General features: G+C 36.0%; 1 protein-coding gene across 1 annotated transcript in view; it reads right to left on the bottom strand.

Moving 5' to 3' along the window:
- SMAP1 (small ArfGAP 1) overlaps positions 1–21,658 on the bottom strand; it is a 129,875-nt gene that overhangs the window by 79,231 nt on the left and 28,986 nt on the right. The window contains exon 2 of the mRNA XM_003789680.3: positions 13,878–14,011. Coding sequence (XP_003789728.1) covers positions 13,878–14,011 — 134 coding nt within the window. The remainder of the gene's footprint in view (positions 1–13,877; positions 14,012–21,658) is intronic.

Raw genomic sequence — 21,658 nt, 5'->3', positions numbered from 1 at the left:
TGGAGGTCAACTAGATGACTGACGGACAGAAAGGGCAGACAGAATATTCAGTTAACATTTTTTAAACACTCTGAGGTTTGCACCATGTCCACATATTTTCCATTCCCACAAAATAAAATAATTAGGGGGGGACTATATTAATCCTTGTTTCTAAATAAAATAGTATCCAGAGGAAGCTTAGTTAGGGTATCCACGCAGCATCTGAAATTGAATCAGAGCAAGGGGACTTCGTTCTACTAAGGAGAACAAAGTCTTCTGATGAATCAAAAAGGTTATAAATCAAATCAAGTGTAAACATTTAAAAAAAAAACAAAACAAAACCTCATCCAAGCAGATCTTACAATCAAATACATTTAAAGCATAAATATGGCGTTTATTTACCAAGCCTCTGTCAGCATCATCGTCTTCTTAAAGAAACACTATTGTTGCTGAAGACTGAAGGATTAATATTTTAATGTATTGTAGGAGGGGAGGGCTACTTGCTCTACTATTTTCTATTCATTAAAATCTTTAAAATACAAAGACTAAGATTTTTAGCTGAAAATGTTATTTTCAACTAATTGTATTTTTTTTTAAAAAAGCTCTTACTTAAAAAGAGAAATGAGTATTTGTATTCCCTAGATAAATTCTTCATGTCAGTGACTCACCTCTACTACCACTTGAAATTTTCCAGAATAGTTCTCTATCTTCCTCTCAAAAGCCACCAGGAATTCTTGCATAGGAGCAAGCCTTTCAGGACTGGTTTCAAGATCTTTTGGATTCCAGCTGCTGGAAAAGAAGGGCCACGATTTTTTGTCTCAGGAACTCTTTGGAAATATTTAATACAGAGTCCATTCCTTCAGTTTTGTGAAATTGTTTTATAGGGGAAGTTGTTCTCTTTTTTAATTATTGTTTTTAAAAATAAACCATACGACTCAAATTTTTTAATGATGATGTGGAATTAGAGGTAGTAGCTTTCATGCCTTTCACGATTTCTAGATAGTCGTAGATCTTGATTTATCTGTTCCATTTACTAACTACCACAAATTCAGAAAATTCTACCTTTTAAAAGTAATGAAATTAAACACTGATAGAACAAAATAGGGAGTTTCATATTACACTCTTTTGTCATCTCTACTTACTAAAATCTAAGACTAAACCATGACTTTTACCCTAGGTGCTTAAAGCCTAAACTCAGGAAACATCCTAGATTCTCCCTCTCCTGCCGTAAGTCTTAGTGATTCTCACTCCTCAATATATAGGTTAGCCTTAACGTTCGTGTGTAATTTTAGTGTGCAATTTAAAATCACATATAAACTTTATGGCCACCCTGTAGCCATCGTGCAGGCTTCCCCTGCTTATTAACACTGTTGCCCCACTTTAGTCCAAGATCTAGCCATTTATTGCCTAGGCTATCAGATTTATCTTCTTAAAGAAATTGTGAGATATTACTTTTCAACTTAGAGCATTTTAAGAGCTCCCTACTCTCTTCCTCTCCCCACCCCACAGGATCAACACCAAACAGCCCTTGGCTATAATGTTCACGTTCACCTCTGACACATAACTGCACCTAGCAATCCGGTCACAGAATACCACCTTACTTTCTCAAAGATGCTTTCTCCACCTGTATGCCTGAAAGGCCATCTGCATACTGTTGTATATTTTTAATAATTCACAAACAAATAAAGCTTAATATAAAAATAGTAATGAGACATTTTAAAACCATTAAAATTTACCATTTTTACTATATATTTTTTAAAAAGCTACTTTTTTGACTTGTTGAAGATGGCCCACCATTTAATTAATAGAACCAGAACTAGAACCCAATTCTACAGCCCCAGGCCAGCCCCAGTAACTATATCTATTATTTTCTCTCACCATTATATACACAAAGCAGGAAAGAAAATGACTATAAATTTTATTGCTATGTGCAATAAAATTAATGTTTCTAGATAATTCATTCAAAGCAACCTAAATAATTTCCTACCAAATATTATATTCTACATGGGGATTTAAACCCTTATCTTCAAATAGCTCATTATTTCTTTAGTTATGCTCTCTGTTATACCATACTCTCTGTTACACCAAGATTAGGCAGCATAAAAGGAATGGAGTTAAATTAATGAAAAACTTCCACTAGGTAATATCTTATAATTCTGTTCATTACTTTGACACAAGAACTATAACCAATTATTAGTAAGAGAGAATTCTAAAATATGTACCTTAAAAAGAACTATTTTTTGAAATTTCTTAGGTTTCTTTTTTTTTTTGAGACAAGCTCACTCTTTTTTTTGGAGACAGGATCACTCTGTGGCTCTGGCTAGAGGGTAGTGGCATCATTATACCTCGCCATAACCTCAAACTCCTGAGCTTAAGCAATCCTCCTACCTCAGCCTCCCAAACAGCTGAGACTATAGGTGTATGCCACCACACCTGACTAATTCTCTTTTCTTCTATTTCTTGTAGGAACAAGATCTCACTCTTGCTCAGGCTAGTCTCAAACTTCTGACCTCTCCTACCTCCACCAATCAGAGTGGTAGGATGATGGGGTGAGCCACTGCACCTGGCCTCCTTTAAAAAACTATTACTGATGTAATTTAAAGTTTAACTTAAAAATTAACAAAGAAGAAAATAACCATGCACATTCAAATTTAAATGTTTTGTGGTTTTTTTCCCCCAAATTGATTGCTTAAAAGTGCAAATCTCTTACTTAACTTCAGTCATTGAATTTTGTTATAGACAGTGTCACACTTCTTTTTCTCTACAACACTCTTCATCTGCAGGCAACACATATACACAATGCTGGAGTCTGCTCCTACTGTCAGCTCTTCTTTGAAGATATATTTAATGATCCTAGCAAGGATCTAGCATAAATTGAATTTCCATCAACTTAAAAAGTTAAGTATATACCTGAGGCCATGATTTGAGAAATGTTGTCAGCTTGATTGAATTGTAATGAACACTGCTTCCACAACGAAAGAAAAAAAGTTGTTGGATCTGGGATTTTCCTGAACAAATGTGTACCAATAATTATGTACAGAAAGCTTACTATGCCTCTGTTTCTTTAGGGCACTATGAAAATTTATCTAAGGGTCAAATCCTTAAGATATTAAACAGTGTCTTAATACATATGGGTCAGTGTGACTAAATCACATTGGAGCTCTCCAAATAAGCTTTTTTAAAACTATTTTTATTTTATTAAATATTGCTTATCATGGGAATTCAGTAATAGCAGAGACAGTTTTGAAATTCCCAGGATCAACTTAGAAAAAATATAGCTTGATAGAAAAACTAAAAACTTATGGGCAATATTTACAATAAAACTAGATAACAGATCACCCCCACAAACCCCAAAATGCTATCAAGTAAGGATAAATTGCTAACAACTACCAGACCTGCCTGATGCCTTCAACTAATGTGGAGTCTTCTGGACCAGAGAACAAACACCAAATAGTGAAAGAGATATACAAACTGGAAATCATAGTGAAGTTATTCACAGTGAAATCTGAGAAATGTTCATGAAAGCGAAAATAATTTTTACCAAAATAGAAAAGAGTCGATATAAACTCAGAATGGGGAAAAACACTCTAGTTCCTCTGAGCTCTCATATCTAACGACCAAGTCTCCCTTCCAGGACAGGAAAACTGAGGGAAAAACCTCCCAGGAGCTGTCAAATTGAGCAGGGCAGGAATAAAAGAGATAGTAAAGGAGATGGTATAGATACAAACAGGAGAAGAAAACAGAGCAAGGAAGTCTCAAAAAGCAAGTGGCCTTATTCTTAAACAGTACATTAAAAACAACTAAGGTGGCTCGGCACCTGGGGCTCAAGTGGCTAAGGCGCCAGCCACATCTACCTGAGCTGGCGGGTTCAAATCCAGCCCGAGCCCACCAAACAACAATGATGGTAGCAACCAAAAAATAGCCAGGCATTGTGGCGGGCACCTGTGGTCCCAACTACTTGGGAGGCAAAGGCAGGAGACTCGCTTGAGCCCAGGAGTTGGAGGTTGCTGTGAGCTGTGATGCCACAGCACTCTACCCTGGGGGACAGCTTGAGGTTCTGTCTCCCCCCCCAAAAAATAAATAAATAAAAAACCTAAGGTAAGAAAAGCTTATCTTAAATGTCACTCCCTCCTAAAGGAAAAGAAAACTGATGCCACATAAAAAAGATCAACAGAAAGAATCAAGGTCAAACCTTATAAAAAATTATTATAAGGAAAAAAAGAAGCAAAACAGTATCTCTACAATAGAAAAAAAAAACAATAGAAAAAAATATACCCAATAAACATGTAAAAACAGTAATCTACTAATTCAGAATAAGCTAAAAGACAGATGTGATGTAGAAGTAGACTGAAGACATGGACAAGTTATGAAAGAATAACCAAATTAGAAATCAGAAAATCCAGACAAGAAACAAACAAAACAAAAAAGAAACAAGCAAAAAAAGAAAAGGAGAAACATTCAGAATTAAAATGACAGAACTCAAGACAGAGTCAGAAATAAGACAAGTATTTCAGAAATAAGTATTAAATAAAATATGACAGCAAATAATAACCTTAGAAAACAGCCAAAAAAAGAATAAAATGTTTAATTAAAAAAGTAATGAAAAAGATCCAAGACAAAGTGAAAGGTAAGAGGAGTCACTGAAGAAGAAAACAAAATTAATGAAATGAGTATTAAAAACTCAGTCAAAAACTTCACTGAAAAAAAATATTGTGAAACTACATATTGAAGGAATATACCACAAGAAGGCATTTCTTATCTAAAAGAAACCTATCTTATATTTAAAAATATAGGTAGTTTAAACATAAAAGCATGGAAGAAATTAACATCATGCAAATACTAAACAAAAGAAATCTGCAGTGACTACTGGCAAATGCATTTTAACAAAAAGTATGATCTATCTATACCACTGTTGGGCAACAGAAAAATAATTGAGCCAGTTATGTCACTTAAATTTTCTAAAACCTCTTTAAAGAGAAATTAAACAAATGAAATTATTTTAATAATATATTTAATAGATTTTCTCCTCTGCAGAACTTATATAGAAAATAATATTTATCTCACCTTCATGCAGAAACTTAAAAATTCATGTCATTAAAAACCTTTTTTGTAATAAACTGATAATCTGATTACCAGTGGCTAAGACAAAACCCAGGAGAAACGATCTTAGGCCCTGCTCCAAGCAACACAAACCCACAAGACTTACGTAAAATTAAATTTCAACTGTCTATCAATATTCTACGTTCCCTCTAGTTCCAGGTTTTTATTTTTTAAAGATGGCAGAGGTATTACAGACATGTTAAATCAACTGAAAGTCATCTTATTTGAAAAATTAATAAGCTTTTAAATAATAAAATTTTAATTTTACCTGAAACATCCTATCAGAGGGTCAAAGAACAGAAAATTTCTTTAATGTATTTAGCCACTTTCACACCTTTCCTCTTATAATCCTTTACACCTCAATTTTACCACTGGATACAATCACAAGATGAACATTAACATAAGAAGTATCTGTAATTTTAGTGGCTTTTTTAAGCTACAGTAAAGTATTCAAGGTATCTACTAATACTTTTTTTTTTTTTTTTGCCTACTCACTCTGTATTTGGCCTAATTAAGAATTCAAATTCAAGCCTCCAAATATAGCAAGTTTACTAATGATGACTAGTGAAAATCCATGATTTTGGCTTCCATTAAAAAAATTTTTTTTCTAAGGAAGAGCAAAAGTGTATGATATAACTATTATTCAGTTAAGCTAAGGCTTGTGGTAGCTTTTCTAGGAATAACGAGGTTGTAATAGAAATCTGTACCAACTTAGCTAGTGATTTTTTTTTTCTTATAATAGAAAACACAAACATCAAAAGCATGTTCAAAAGTATTTCTTTTGGATTTAGAAAGAGTATCTGTATTTCAGATTTAACCTGAGAATCCTATCACATTCTTCTGAATACTTTTGGCTACTGTAACTATAGCCAAAACTTCCCTTGTTTAAACACTGTGACAATTTCTTCTGAAAACTTTTATCCTCTGAGATTTGAGTTTTGGAAAAAGTTGAATGACAACACTAATGGTGCTATGATTTTATTTAAAGGCAAGTAATGAAAATGTTTTCTGAACTGCTGTGGTAACTAAAGAGGACTGAGTACACGACTAAAAATAAATCACAAGAATAGAAGAGACTTCGGTGTCATCTAAACTACTCCCCATCCACCCACAGAATGCTTAATTCCCTGCTATACATTTCCAAGTTGTTGTCCAGGCGCTTTGCAAACCACTGCAGTAATCATTAATTCACTACTTTTCAAGGCAAACGTAATTTCATTTTTGGATGGTGAAATATTAGAAAATACAGCCTTTCCAGGACTTGCATATATTATCTTGGAACTTCCACAAGCTACCTTACTTTATTCTCCCTAAGGCTGCTGTACTTTGAAATTTTAAAAGTATAAAGGAACATGGGAAGAAAAGGACAGAGATCAAGAAATGAAAAAAAAAAAAAAAAAAAACACCACTGTAAAAAATATAGAATGGGGGTGACAGAATGCTTGGGATTTTTCTGTTTGTTTGTTTTCTCATTCCCCATGTGCTGCTGAGGGTAGTAGGCATTTATGTCACAGAATCTTGTCAAACCAAAGACCAATCTCATAACATAAGAAGTATCTGCCATTAAAAAAATTAAGTACATATTGTGCACAAGGACTACAAAGACATATGTACAATTCTTTTTTTTTTTTTTTTTTTTTTTGAGATGGAGCCTCAAGCTATCCCCCTGGGTAGAGTGCCATGGCATCACGCTCACAGCAACCTCCAACTCCTGGGCTCAAGCGAGTCTCCTGCCTCTGCCTCCCAAGTTGCTGGGACCACAGGCGCCTGCCACAATGCCTGGCCATTTTTTGGTTGCAGCCATCATTGTTGTTTGGCGGGCCCGGGCTGGGGATTCAAACCCGCCACCTTAGGTGTATGTGGCTGGCACCTTAGCCGCTTGAGCCACAGGTGCCGAGCCATATGTACAATTCTTAATTGCTAGAAACTTATAATTTAATTAAACAGACATACATGAAAGAAAGTAACAATATACTAAAGAACATACCATAAACTTTTCAGGAGAAAGCACTGTCAGAATATAGCAAGCTATCTGTTGTAAAGCATCTGAAATGAGGGCAAAGAAGAAAGAGGAACTAGAATAACAATCTAATAAAAATAAAATGTTTATGATTCTCATACTAGAACCAATGAAAACCTCTTACCTTAGACGTGAAATGACCAAAGCAATCCAATTACTCTGGATATGCTGTGTAAAACGAAGATGACAGTGATGACGACATCAGGAGTAAGATAAAGCACAGATATGGCAGGAAAAATGAGAAGGAAAAGCAGCAGAAGCAATGAGGGAATTAAGAACTGACAGGACACAGAGGCCAAAGAGAGAAAGGATCAGAGAAAGCATAGAACACAAGTTTTTAAGATTAACTGGCAATAACTAGATCCTTACATTTAGATTTATCAAACTGCAAGTAAAATAAAGACATCTGCCAATCTCAACATTTACAAATGCTACATATTAATGACTTTAACTATAGCCAAAACTTCCCTTGTTTAAACACTGTGACAATTTTATTAATCCTTGTTTCCTGTTTCCATGTGGAATACATTGGAGCGGGCAGTTAATATTGCTATAAAGAAACACCTAATTCTCACATTCCATTTTTTATTCTATCCAAATGCATAACATTATCTGGATAAAAAATATCCATGTTTGGTCACAGCTATTGCTTTCTCTTAACTTCTATCCTTCTTTTAACATTCTATCATTAAAAGCCAGCTTTCTGGTAAAGCATTTTTCATATAGCAATATGATTTTTATTTACTTCATAAATCATTTGAGTTACTGCATATCCAAAGATGAGTAGAAAATGTAAAAACCATGTTGGAATTCCAGGTTGGAATTCAACCTGACTAGCTAACTCCAGCCTCACAGGACACACAATTAAAATGGATAACAGAGAAAATTATCAATTACTTCATGCCAACTATGCCCAACATTTCTTAAGAATGACAAATCCACAACTACCAAAGATTTTGAATAGGAAATTTGAAAAAAGGCCATTTCATTGTCCTACTGGAAGTTACTACTAGAAAAACAGAAGAGAACCTTCTGCACAGAAAAATAACAGCTGAATCCATGAGAATAAATGAGTTCATCTGGAGAGAAAGGCAAAAAGAACAAAAAAGCTAAAAATGAAACTGTAGAAAATCTCCAGATAAAGAGGAAAAGGTGAAAAATAAATAAAAAGATAGAAACCAAATAAGTAAAATAATAGAAGATGTAAGGGAGTAATTTTGTTCCTTTACAAAGAAAAAAAAAAGAAAAAACCTTCAAGAAGGCACTGGTTAGTGTCAAGCAAAGCAGAAAGATCAAGGAAAAGAAGGATGGAGAGTAGGATTAGGCCAGGAGGGGTTCCTGGAGTTCTTGGAGAGTGGACACTCACCAGAATGGAGCCAACAGAAATGAGTCAGCAGAGGCAAAAGTAAGGTAAAGAAATGAAATAGCAGGGAAAGACTTTCCTTCAGAAATTCAATTTGAGAGAAGAGCCCCTAGAAGACAGTGGCGGGCACATTATTACTAGGTGATCCGTGCCTACTGACTGAACAAGCAAACAAATGAGTACGTGAGCACAGTCAAATCCAGAGGTATGTACTGATAGAAAGGGGGGTACGCGGGAGACTTTCTGCTGAAAGATGGAATGAGGAAACACATTTCAGGGAAGAAGTAAGTTTCAAAATGACTCAAGGTGAAAACAATTTTTAAATTAGGTGGAAAAGCAGGAAAGTAGCCTGAGAATGAAAATACAGGCAAAGAAATCAGTAACCACTAACTTGCTCCTTTCTTGCCCGTAAATGGAGAGAAGCAGCTGTCAGTCACAGCAGAAACACTCAGAGACGAATCAACAGAAAATAAGAGGGAAGAAAGCTCTTAATCTGCTTGTTGTAATGATAAGCAAGGTTGTGAAAACAAGTGGGTTTAAAGACGCTTTCCTTCTAGCCAAAATGAGTCAGAGCTAAGTAAAAATGGTAAAGACGTGAACAGAGGAAGTGAAAATACCTACAAATGTTGAAGACAAGTTTACAAAGAATAAATCATATGGCCATAGAGACTGAACAATTTCAAATGTGAAGATCCCCAAAATATACTTGATAAATGAATAAATTTTAACTGTGTAGGCTTTATGTTTCTAAGAAAATACAAATTACCACTTTAATAAATGACACTAGCAAACAGTAAACAAAAGAACCCACAAGGGAAGATTACTAGAAGAATTATAGATACACAAAGTATTAAAAGTAGTCAAAGGTTACCAAGACAAATACCAAATAATATGGAGTATATTTTCTAAAATGGTCAACGTCTCATGAAGATGTTTTATTCAAGGGTGGCTCCTGCCTGTAGTTCTGGCACTTTGGGAGGCTGAGGCAGATGGACTGCTTAAGCTCAGGAGTTCAAGACCAGTCTAAGCAAGAGTGAGACCCCATCTCTACTAAAAATAGAAAAATTAGCCGTGGTCCGTGGCAGGTGCCCATATTCCCAGCTGCTTGGGAGGGTGAGGCAAGAGGATCACTAGATAGAGCCCAAGAAATGGAGGTTGCTGTGAGCTATATTATATCACCACAGCACTCTAGCCAGGGCAACAGAGTGAGACTGCCTCAAAAAAAAAAAAAAAAAATGATTTATTCAATAGCACAAATTTCAAGTGAGCTAATGAGCTAAAAAACTTGGGAGTATAAGTAACCTTCTTCTGCAAGAAAAGAAAGGCATTAATTTGTACAAACAAATTCAATATAGACATTTAAAAAGTTAAAATGTACCCCATAACCCTATTAAAATAAAAATAAATAAAAATATTAAAATGAGTAATTAAGAATTCTTAAATAATGGGAGAAAATGAAAGGAAAATAGTGATTAAAACAGCATTAATGAATGAGTACAAAATAAAAGATAAAAACCACAGTAAAGTGTAAAAAAATTGTTCCTTTCCAAAAATTTGAGCAGTACCTGACAATAAAACCAAGATTAAAGACACTTACTCTGTCCATGGACCACATTAATGGAAAGAATTTTAAGACTTTTTTAGATAACTTTATTTTTATGTTAACAAAAATCCAGTTTTGATAGATGAATTACTTGCTTTTAAAAATGAGCATACAATAATTCTAACACAGTTATACATATTAGATCCTCTAAAAATTGACAGTACAGTAAAACCTCCATAGGTGACCACCCTCCTACCTTGACCACCTCCTGAACTTGACCCAATTTGTATAAACAGACATGCACCACATGTATGTATCAGTATAGTAAGCCTATTTCCTTATATTGACCACGTCTGTGCATTGACCAGTTTGTATAGTTCCTTGAGTGGCCAATTTAGAGAAGTCCTTCTGGACTTCTAACCAGTAAAATACGGTACATATAGTATCAGTTTATAAGTAACTCCAAGAGAAAACATGGCAGTTACGTTGTACAGAATCACACATACACAAAAGAACATTTCTATTTAACAGCTTGACTGGACTCAGAGATGAAATCACATTTCCACATTTACTAATAAAAGATCTTTAAAAAAAAACAAACTGAAACTAAGTATCATCTTTAAAAATTAGACATATGAAATGCTGGGGATGACGGTAGGCGAATATACAGGATAGAACTATGTGTAGTAAAATTCCCTTACTTCTATTAGCACCTCCAAAGCATTTTTATATCAAAGAAATTATTATAAAATATATGAATATGGTATACTATGTCAGATTGTAATCATCACTTTTCCTAATTTGAATCAAGAGTCCAAGTTAAGAGGAATAGCCCCTGAAAAATACACATTTCAATGTATATAAAATTAACCTAAAGGATTACAAATCAACGTAGTTTTTCCCACAGGACCTGACTGGAAATTGGCATAAGAAAACTTTCCAGGGTGATGGAAATGCTCTATCATTAGTAAGTGTTGGTGACACTGAAGAGACATTTGCCAAGACTGAGATCAGTGAATTGTTCTCTCTCTAAATATACCTTAACTAGAAAAGGTAGGGAACAGCAGAAAAGGAGGGAGGAGAGGAAAGGCGGGAAGGAGGGAAAGAGGGAGGGAGAAAGAGGGAGGGAGAAAGAGAGGAGAGAGGGAGAGAGAGAGAGAGAGAGGGAGGGAGGGACACAGAAAGAGGGAAGGGGGAGACAGAGAGAGGGAGAGAGGGAGAGGGAGGAAAGGAGACAGAAAAGAAGAGAGGGAGAGGGAGACAGAGAGAGGGAGAGGAGGAAGGGAGAAAGGAGGAAGGGAGACAGAGGGAGGGAGGGAGGGAGAGAAGAAGTGAGGGAAAGAGGGAAAGGAGGGAGAGATGGAGAAAGGAGGGAGCCAGCCAGCCAGCAGGCCAAGGTCTAGAATTAGATAGCTCATATGGAACACACCTACCACCAAAGGAAGTAAGATATGCTTAAATCTGAATGAGGAACAACTTCAATAGAAAACTGGTGGAATTAACAATCTCAAAATGGCTTAACTTCCAATACTACTAAAAATGAAATAATTAGTTTTGGTAAATATTCTCAAAAGTAAATTCATTTATATTCAATAATACACTTACCATAAAACAGATCAATTTATTTACTCAGTGGTACAATTTACAACCAATTCATCATAATATAAATAGGAAACTAAATAGGAAATAAATTCCTTGAGATGGAAGGTGTTCAAGGCAAAATACTGAGGGTTTTACATAACAAAAAAATAAACTACTGCTAATAAACTAACATTTGCTGAGTGTTTAAAATGTGCCAGGTACTATCCTGAATTAACCCAAATTAATTTACTTGATACTTTTAGCAACCTATAAAAAGAGGCAATATTACTACTCTCATTTCACAAATGAAGAAACTGAGGCACCCTAGGTTAAATATCCTTTCAAAACCACACAGGACTACTGACTGTCCACTCCAGAGATAATCAGTCTTCTCACTCACTTTGTTCTACTGCCTCTCTAGATTCAATTGCCTTGAAATTTCCTAGGCTGAAATAAAGATTGTGCTCTACAGTTTGGAATTTGAGTTTTCACCAACTACATGTTTATGTTGCAGGGTAATTTATAAACAACTCTGGCTTTGCTTAAAAGAACTCAGAAGGCCTACTACAAAAATACTGTATGGCCCATCTACATGATTAGGCGTCCCTATTTTTTTTTTTTAAAGCAAAACTTTATCGGCTACTCACTTGATTTCTGGATGCACACTAGCCTTATTATTCATCATCAAACACCTGGAAGAAGAGCTCTGGTGACAAGTACTAATCATAAAGTTTTGCTATCTAAAATAGTAATTCTTATCTTCAGAAGTTGACAAATAACAAAATCAAATATTCTGACCTGGTTGCTTGTCCCTCACATTACTCTGAAATAAATTTACCTAATTAAAAAAAAGAAGTTGACAGGTGAAACTGAACAAATAATGCCCAAATACAATTTCAAATATTGTATATTACTTAATAATTACTTTTTAAATACTGACATTTTTAATAATCCAGTGTCTTTTGTGTACCTGTAATCTATTCCAAAGAAAACCAATGAACTGATGCCCTCTGACTGGAAAGTTCTGCTCTAAGCTATAACAGTTGTCCATCTCAAAGAATCTGATGTGCAACTTCTCTCAACAACTAAGTTGAGAAAAAATAGTATTTTGGAACAACTGAATTGTTAAGGGATTCCATGTTTTATCCTTAGTTTGAAGTGAATCATTAAAAAAGTAGGAAGCTTCAATCTTGAGTGTTTCGTATCTCCATAACTCACTATAAACACAAAGTCATATTGTCAAGCTACACCTCACATTTTCTTGAAACAAACTTAACAACACTGAGACATCTCTTAACCACATTTGCTACAGAGATACTAAGAACACTCCCTTACATGAAGTGTTTGAAAAGCTCTGCTTCTTTAATGTAACTAGTATGTTTTCTCCCCCAGGATCCTAAAAACACAGAAAGGACATTTTCTTTTATGTACTAGCCAGCAAAAAAACTCGAAAACTGACTTAAGATGGAACTAAATAAATTATGCTTGGCTTTATGGCCTGAAGATCACTATTCTATAGTCTTTCTACCCTTACTCCACCAAACTCATACAAATTTCCAAGTTTTTTCCTGATTCTGATGTATGTATGCATATCACTGAGTTTCAACTACATATATTTATGTATTCAGCACTTCATAAAGAATAAAAGTAATTTCAAAAGGGCATAAGAAAAATAATATAATTTCACTGTGAATTACAAAGTAAGACAAGAAGTAATCGTTTTTATATGAGCAGCTAGCCTTAAGGACTAGAGAGTAAGATTTTAAAAATATAAGACTATCATACTAGAAAAATGGCAAAGCCTTAAAACTACAAATTCATTTCTAATAATGCTAAAATAAACCATTACAAATAAGTCTACACTGATTATAAGAATACTTGTTCCCTGGGTTTATCACTACTAGACCCCATCTAAATACCAAGAACACCTTTGTAAAAATAAAAATCCTTCAAGTTAGTTTTGGCTAAGAGTGGTTTTTTCCTTTATCTTTACTCAAGCTCCCTCTACTGACAAGAAAATTGAAAACAAACTATGGAAAGAAACTGGCTAATTTTATTAATAAAAGGAATAGCATTTTTTGAATACTTTAAAATCAACATTTTAGATTTGGTTTCTTTAGACCCAAAAAGAAATAAACAGCCATAAACTGACAATTCAAATAACATTCAAATTTTATATTTGGTATATGCCATTTCAATATACCATACTACTATTCAACGTAGTCCTTAGATGCAAGAAGTATTTTTAAATAATAAATATTTTAACAATTTCTGTGTAATATAATATTTACCTGTATCTGTTCTGGTGTCCATTGGTCTAGGTTGACGGATTTGACCCTAGATATGTGAACCCCAAGATTTCTATGAATTCCAGCACATCTGATGCAAATAAACACACCAATATTCCAGGAAGCCCATCGGGGACCTAATTAAGGAGAAGAAATAAAAATAAGCAAGTATTAAAAACTAAAATAAGTACTATGATAGTATATTAGAAGCATTTTGGTTTTCATATAATTGTAATGGAAGTTTACAGAAATCACATGTTCAAATTTTCAAATGGTACTGGCAGCAGCTTGCTAAGTCATGTCTTGGCAACCCTCAAGAATCTTAACAGTTTTACTAATTTTGCTTTGTTACAAACTTTCCCCCAAATCTAAGTTTTTAAAATTAACTTACATGAACAACTCACTCAGCATATGTCCCATAGTAAAAAGTAATTTCTTCATTAAATATATAAGATATAAAAGATTACAAATAAAAATCAAAGTCATTTAAAAAGTAAAATGTAGAAATAAGAAAAAGGCAACCAACCCAATAGAAAAAAGAGTAAAAAGATATAAATGGGTAATTCACAGAAGAAATATATAACCAATAAACATGAAAACATATACAATCTCACTGGCAATTAGAGAAAATGCCCTTTAAAACCACAGTGATCTCCATTTGTACACAAAATATTCAGAAACATTTTTTTAAATCTATTAGTACTAAAGTGTTGGCAAATATAAGTAACAATAAGGTCTGCTTCAAAAAGACTTATATATGTAACAACATGGCTAAATTTCAAATATAACATTGAGATTAAAAAAAGGGGCTGGCGTGGTGGCTTACCCCTATAATTCTAGCACTCTGGAAGGCTGAGGCAGGTGGACTGCTTGAGCTCAGGAGTTCAAAAACAGCTTGAACAAAGGCAAGACCTTGTTTCTAAAAATAGTGGGGCACTGTGCAGGCACCTATAGTTCCAGCTACTTGGGAGGCTGAAGGAAGAGGATCACTTGAGCCCAAGAGTTTGAGGTTGCTGGGAGCTATGACACCACAGCATTCTACCCAGAGTGAGAAAGTGAGACTCTGTCTCAAAAAAAAAAAAAAAAAAAAGTTACAGATAAATACAGACAAAATGATACCATTAGGTAAACTGAAAAATATGTAAAGTAGCATACTGCATATTAATTACAAGTATCTAGAATGTCGTGAAACTGAAAAGTATCTACAAATGTCATGAAACTGAGGCAAGCAACTAGTGGTGAGGAAAGAAGATATGATCAGAGAAATGTCCACTGTGGGCGTGGAGAGCACTGGCTAAACTGAACTTCCTGAGTCAGTAGTAAGAATATAAACTTTTGTTTTAGTAACATGTAATACACATATGTAACCTAAGATGTACCATAAAACATGAGTTCTCTGGCTCATGGACAAAAATATTCTGAAAGTACTGCTGGAAAAACTCACATGTATATGTCAGAATACAAGCCTTAGTATACTATTCTTCATACCTTTGAATATATTCTTCCATAATAATTTTAAAATTTCTAACTATTTTCACATATTGCTGTATAATCAATAACGTAAAAATGGAGAAATAAAAGTAGTATTTGGAAATAATGCCAAATATTCAGAAACTTATACTTAATAGACTTCTATAAATAATTTCATTGTGAAAATACCCATACATCTATATATATATACAGTAAGGCTTTTGTCTTACTAAATATATCAATAAAAAATCAATCTTTTTAAAACAAAATTCATTTTATTTAGGTTGAAATAAAATATTAAAAATTGATGTTCTGATACTGGAAGCAAGATGGCCAACAGGAGCCAGCTTTCCAGAGGCTCCCGTCCAGAAGGAGAGTTAAAGGACAGAAGTTTAGCAAGTAAGCTGATGGTTTGGAGCTTAGCCCAAAGAGAGAAGGTTGAAGAACGCACATCAACCCAAGCTGTGACCCCCAAGGAAACGAACAATAGGTACAAAATCTATCACCAAGCAGACGGGAGTCCCCTCCCCCATGAGAACAGCTTGCAGTATATTTTCTACAAACAAGTAAGCAGAGTTCTGATATCCTCCTATTTTATCCCACAAGAGAGACCCTCTAAAACCTGGAACTCCTTCCCCAGAGAGGACCCACTAACACTAGTGGCACTCTCCTGCCAGGCATAAAACTCTATATATTCTCTAACTGCAGTTCTAAACTCCCAGCACTCCCCTCCACGCTCATCCTGAGGTCTGGAAGCCGGTCCCTATGAGTACAGATTCTGGGGCATTTTCTTGAGAAGTGTGGACAAGGCCTGGGCTGTTGCAGGTCTGTGCTGATTCTGCGACACTGGGGTAAAGAGAGGATTGTGGACCAACACGGAGTTGAAGCACAGAGCAGCAGCAGTAGGGGTGGGAACAATAAGGCTCACACCCCTGGGGATGTTTTGGAGGACACTCCACGTCTCTCTTAGCAACCAGTGGCAGCCACTGGCAGAACAGATCTGTGACGGAAACACAGGCCCCGTAAGTAAAAGGTATGCCTAAGGCAGTACCTTCCTAGGCAGGGACAGAGACTAGAATACGCACGTGCAGAGATGGCATACTCGCAGAATGGGGCTGAGTCAGAAGTGTTGCTTTAGTGAGCCTAAAAAGCACGCAGCCCCCAGGGGAACATAGCTGAGACAAAAAGCAGGTGGGGCAACAGCACCAGCCCAGGGAGAAACAGGCACTGAGAGCTGAGTGTGAGCTATAACCACGCCACCCCAACACAGAGTGCAGACGAGACAGAGACACCAGTTCACAAGGGCAACAGCACAGGGTGGGGCTAAGCCGCAGTTTCTGTGAACTCAAACAGAGCCTGGACCACAGGGGAATATAGCTGGGACAGAAACACTAATTCTGCAACAATATAAGTGGCAGCAACATCAATCTGGAGTGGGGCTGGAACTGAGTAAATCACCCCAGCTTACTAAACCTGAGGTTGTCAGGCTTCAGCTCCCCTGCCGGCTGGTGGGATAGTGCAGTCTAGCAGAGGAGACACAGATCTCTCTGTGACTCAGGCAGGTGCAAACCCCTAGAGCATCTGCTCATTGGTGGGAACTGGGTCACAGCCCTGCGTGGTTAGTGACTGCGTGTGACAGAGGTGTAAGGTGGGGAAGGAAGCATCAACCTTCCCAGACTAATTCATTTGCTGGGTGGGTCCTTCTGACTCCACAGAGCATCACAGCAAGTCATACTTGAGCTACCAACAGAACCCCTTCTAACTACTTGCTGGAGATGTTTTGAACTCTCCCACTTGAGACTGGGTGCTGACTGGGATAACTGATTTGGAACTCTTGACCTGGGTCAGTCACATGAGAACTATCCAAAGTGGTACTGAATGTGTGGTTTGGGGAAGGTTTGATTTTCTTTTTCCAGTTGTTGCCTGTGGGGGGCAGGGGTGACTTAGTTGCTGGTATTTCTCCACAGCTGAGACCTCAACCCAGAGTTACTGATTCACTAGGATTGGAAAGAGACCAGCTGAAAACAAGACCACTTAGCCCCACCACACCAAGCAGGTCCCCAGTCTAAGCTCTAGGGGAAAAGGTACAGACACCAGTCCCAGCTCTTGGGCAAAGGGCTGGTTAACCCCTATTCCAGGAGGTCCCAACCCTTCTTCACCTTATCTACTTATCTAGACAACATTGTAAAATAATCACGGGGCAGAATCAGTGGAAAAACTCCAGCAACATGAATAATCAGAGTGGATCGACTCCCCCAAGTAACAACATGGCAGACACACCAGAAGATCCCCTTCATAAACAAATGGCTGAGATGTCAGAAATTGAATTCTGAATTTGGATTGCAATAAGATTAATAGAATGGAGGTAAAGCTGGAATTAGAAATTCAAGGAGCATTTCAGAAGTTGCCCCAAGAATTCAATGAATTCAAAGACAAAATCACCAAAGATTTTGACACAGTGACACAAGAACTTGCAGCCCTCAAAGATCTGAGAAATACAGTAGAATCCGTCAGTAACAGAATGGAGCAGGCAGAAGAAAGGATTTCTGACATTAAAGACAAAGTGTCTGAATGCTCCCAAATGCTCAAAGAGGAAGAGAAGTGGAGAGCAAAAATGGATCATTCTCTCAGAGAGCTCTGGGATAATTCAAAGAAAACTAATATTCGCCTTATACGAAGTCCTGAAGGCAACAAGGTGGCTTTGAAAGGCCCAGGTGCTCTACTCTATGAGATAATCAAAGAAAACTTCCCAGACATGTGAAGAGATTCTGAAAGTCACATAGTAGACAGTTTCAGAACCCCACCATAACTCAACTTGAATAAGACATCTCCCAGACACAAGTTAATGTAAAGGAGAAAATTCTGCAAGCAACCTGATATAAGAAAACCATAACCTACAAGAGGAAGAATATTAGAATGAATGCAGATCTCTCTGTTGAAACCTTTCAAGCTAGAAGAGGGTGGTCATCAACTTTTAATCTCCTAAAACAAAATAATTTTCAACAAAGGATCCTATATTCAGCAAAGATATGAAACTGTACAAAATCCTCCTAAAAAGAAAAGACCGAGACCAGATAGCTTCACATCTTCGCTGGATATAGGGAACTGGAAAACTGTTAATATACTAAAAACCACTGAATTACACACTTACAATAAGTGAATTTTATAGCATGTAAATTATTGAGATATACATATATTAATAAAGCTTTTTAAAACAAAAAACCTATAGTCATTTAAACATAGAAATGAAATATTATAAATTACTTTCTTTTATTGCTTTTTCTTTACTTTGCCAGAAAAGAAAGAATGGCAGCCAGTCACAGAACTAGTAGACTGAATGATCTTAGGATGTGTAGCCTGGGCAGATAAACAGAAATGTCAGCCAATAAGCTATTGACTTAGACGCTGTCATATTAAATAAAAGATTTCAAAGTTAAGCCTAAAAGTTTGAATGAAAGTCCCATAAATAGTATTTTAACAAGTTATTTTTAATTTCTAAATGGTTTCTTCTAGCAAATATATAAAGTAGAATGTTTGGGGGGTTTGGTATTAAATATATCTTGCCATGAAAAGTTTTATTCAGAAGTAAACAAAGGCTCTTTAAAATATTCATTTTAAAATCTAAAAGTAACTACATATTTTGCTATAACTTAGTTCCCTTCTACATCACCTTCATATTTTCCTATAAAGGAGAATCAGTAATGCTGAAAGATGACATGTAGGGATGACATTTTATGACCAGAGTTCCAGCATAACTGTTAAAAGTTTCAGAAGAGTTATCACAAGGCTGATTAGAAGAAAGTTTCCACATACTATTTTAATCAATCATTTCCTAGAGGTTGGAATATGAAACATTAATAGAAGCCAACAGATTGTGATCACTCAAAAACGAGTACACAGCACATTTCCATATCTTAAAAGTAAAACAAAAATCTCAAATACTCCAGCAAATACAAAGATCCCCCACAAAAATTGAGGCAATTAATTTCTTCTTCTAAAATTTGTCTGAAACAAAACTGACATTAATAACAACATTTCATTTTATTAAAAAAAAATCTTTAACACACTGCAGTCAACTTTCCTCAATATATTTGGTAATAACTTTGTTCAGAACCAAACTTATAATAGAAAATTAAATCTTTGAAAGAATAGTTTTAATTCCCCCAATTCAGGATAAAGAGGAGTAATAAAGATTCCCCCAATGATAAAGAGGAGTAATAAAGTCGTTCTTTTCTTTCTTTTGTTATTCCAAGCCATTCAATCAAGCAAACTCTGTAATTATTTTACCTTTTGTTTTTTGAATTCCATGATTATATCATTCTAGCTGTATATGTATAGTAGAACCTCTGTAAGTCGACTACCCAATGGACTGTAATGATCTGCTCAATAGATGGAGTTGGCCACCATAAGGAAGCAGGCCCACTGTACTGATACATACAAGCCCAGCCTATGAAAATTGGGTTAACTTAAGAAGGTAGTCAATGGAGGGAGGGGATCCCAACTACTGAAGTTCTACTATATTTTATATACATATAAAATTACATATGTCTGGTTACCAGTAAACAATGAAACTTTTTAAGCTAGAAAGGGTAAAGATTGTTTATTTATTTATGCTGGTATTACTGACCAAGAAGAAATGAAAAAATTGGAAAGAGGACTTCTGTCGAGAAGTATGCAATAATTAAATGGTCATTTTATTGTAGTCAGCACTGTCACAATATCTGCTCTGTAAAAACCAGCAAGTGATTATTCACTTTTTTCTTTCCCAACAAACCACACACTAAAATAGAAACACAATATAAACTTCCTGAAATGCAGTATATTCTCAAATCTTCAAATACTTAAACCTTCAAGAAAAATGAGAACCAATTCTTTAAGATATCTTCCCAATACGTTTTTTAAAAGCATAATTTTGTGGTTCTATTTGAATGATATAGCCAGAAACAAAAATCAACTGAAACATGATCTGAAAATGTTGTTAGAAGTGACATCAGCAAGATGATGAAAAAGAAGGCTCCTAACTTTACCTCCTCCTATAGATGCACTGAATAAACCTCTGTAGAAGAATTAATTTCCACCAAGAGAAAGGGAGAAACTGGTTGATAGACTCTTACACACAGGGAAAGTTGAGAAAACATTCACATTAAAATGGTAAAAGAAAGTTGAGGCATATTCCCACACAAACCTTTGCAAGGTGCCATACAATCACAGAGGAAACCTCAACTTCCAGCTTCTCCTAGAGGGGTAAAGGGTTCAGACCATGCATACAGTAACCCAACTTTTACAGTTCCTTTAAGGGTTTGGCTCTTAAATCATCTAACTCTGGAGTAATAAGGACTTAGCATTCATGAGTTTTCCTGAATTGCAAACAACAAAGAGGTAGTTGTGAACAGGCATACAGTACTTCCAGCAGGTGCAGTCTGAAGATCAGTCAAGAGGGAATAATTGTTAGTCTCAAATGCCCAGCTGCTAATTTTCACTAGAAAAAACTGTACACTTTTCCAGCTACTGCCTGAGGATCAACTCTCTGGCTCACCTACACCTGGAAGTTAACAAGGAAGATACACAATGGACCTTCCTGAGCCCAAACAAGAGTGCAGGAACTTCCCATGCCTTCTCCACCAGCTCATTCCTACAATAAACCCAGGTCTGCAGATATTCTCTGAAAGGGGTATATGCATACATTCAATGCTCCAACTTTTACAGCTCTCACCTGAGACTGGCTTCTACATTAGCTACCACTAGGAGTTCATGAGCTCTGCATTCCACAATCTCCCTAGATCACAGAAAAAGGTCGACAAGCTCACTTCCTGCAGGTACACCCCTGGCCCAGAGTATACAGTCTATGTAAGAGTGCAAACATTTGCCACAGATCCTTTTCCAAGCTTAGTGAATGAAGAGTAAATGGGAGATAAACTATGGCTCTCAGCTCCTCTTTGAAGACAGAGGAGCTAGAACACACATCTAACACTCCAACCTTTCCAGCTCCATCTCTAGAGACTGGCTACTAAGCTTCCTATTTCAGGGCACTGGTCGGATTGGCACACCCTGATTTCCTGGAGGGCATTAAGAACAAAGACTGGTTTGAACAAGCACAAAGACTTGAGAGGCTGTAGGATCTCTGCCTGGACTGATTGGTGAGAACCAGCTCCAATACCAGTGATTGTCAGCTGGTGTGCTGCGACATACTGGTGTGCCACGAGAGGATCTTAGGCATGCCACAAAAACGTTTAGAGATCATTCATTAAACTACCTTTAAAAGATGTTCAAAGCATGGTAAGTATATTCTTCATTTTACTTGTTTTTGACCAACA

The sequence above is a fragment of the Otolemur garnettii genome, unplaced genomic scaffold, assembly GCF_000181295.1.
Source record: "Otolemur garnettii isolate 467f Iridium unplaced genomic scaffold, OtoGar3 scaffold00035, whole genome shotgun sequence".
NCBI lineage: Eukaryota > Metazoa > Chordata > Mammalia > Primates > Galagidae > Otolemur > Otolemur garnettii.
This window is presented reverse-complemented; position numbering and strand designations above follow the sequence as displayed.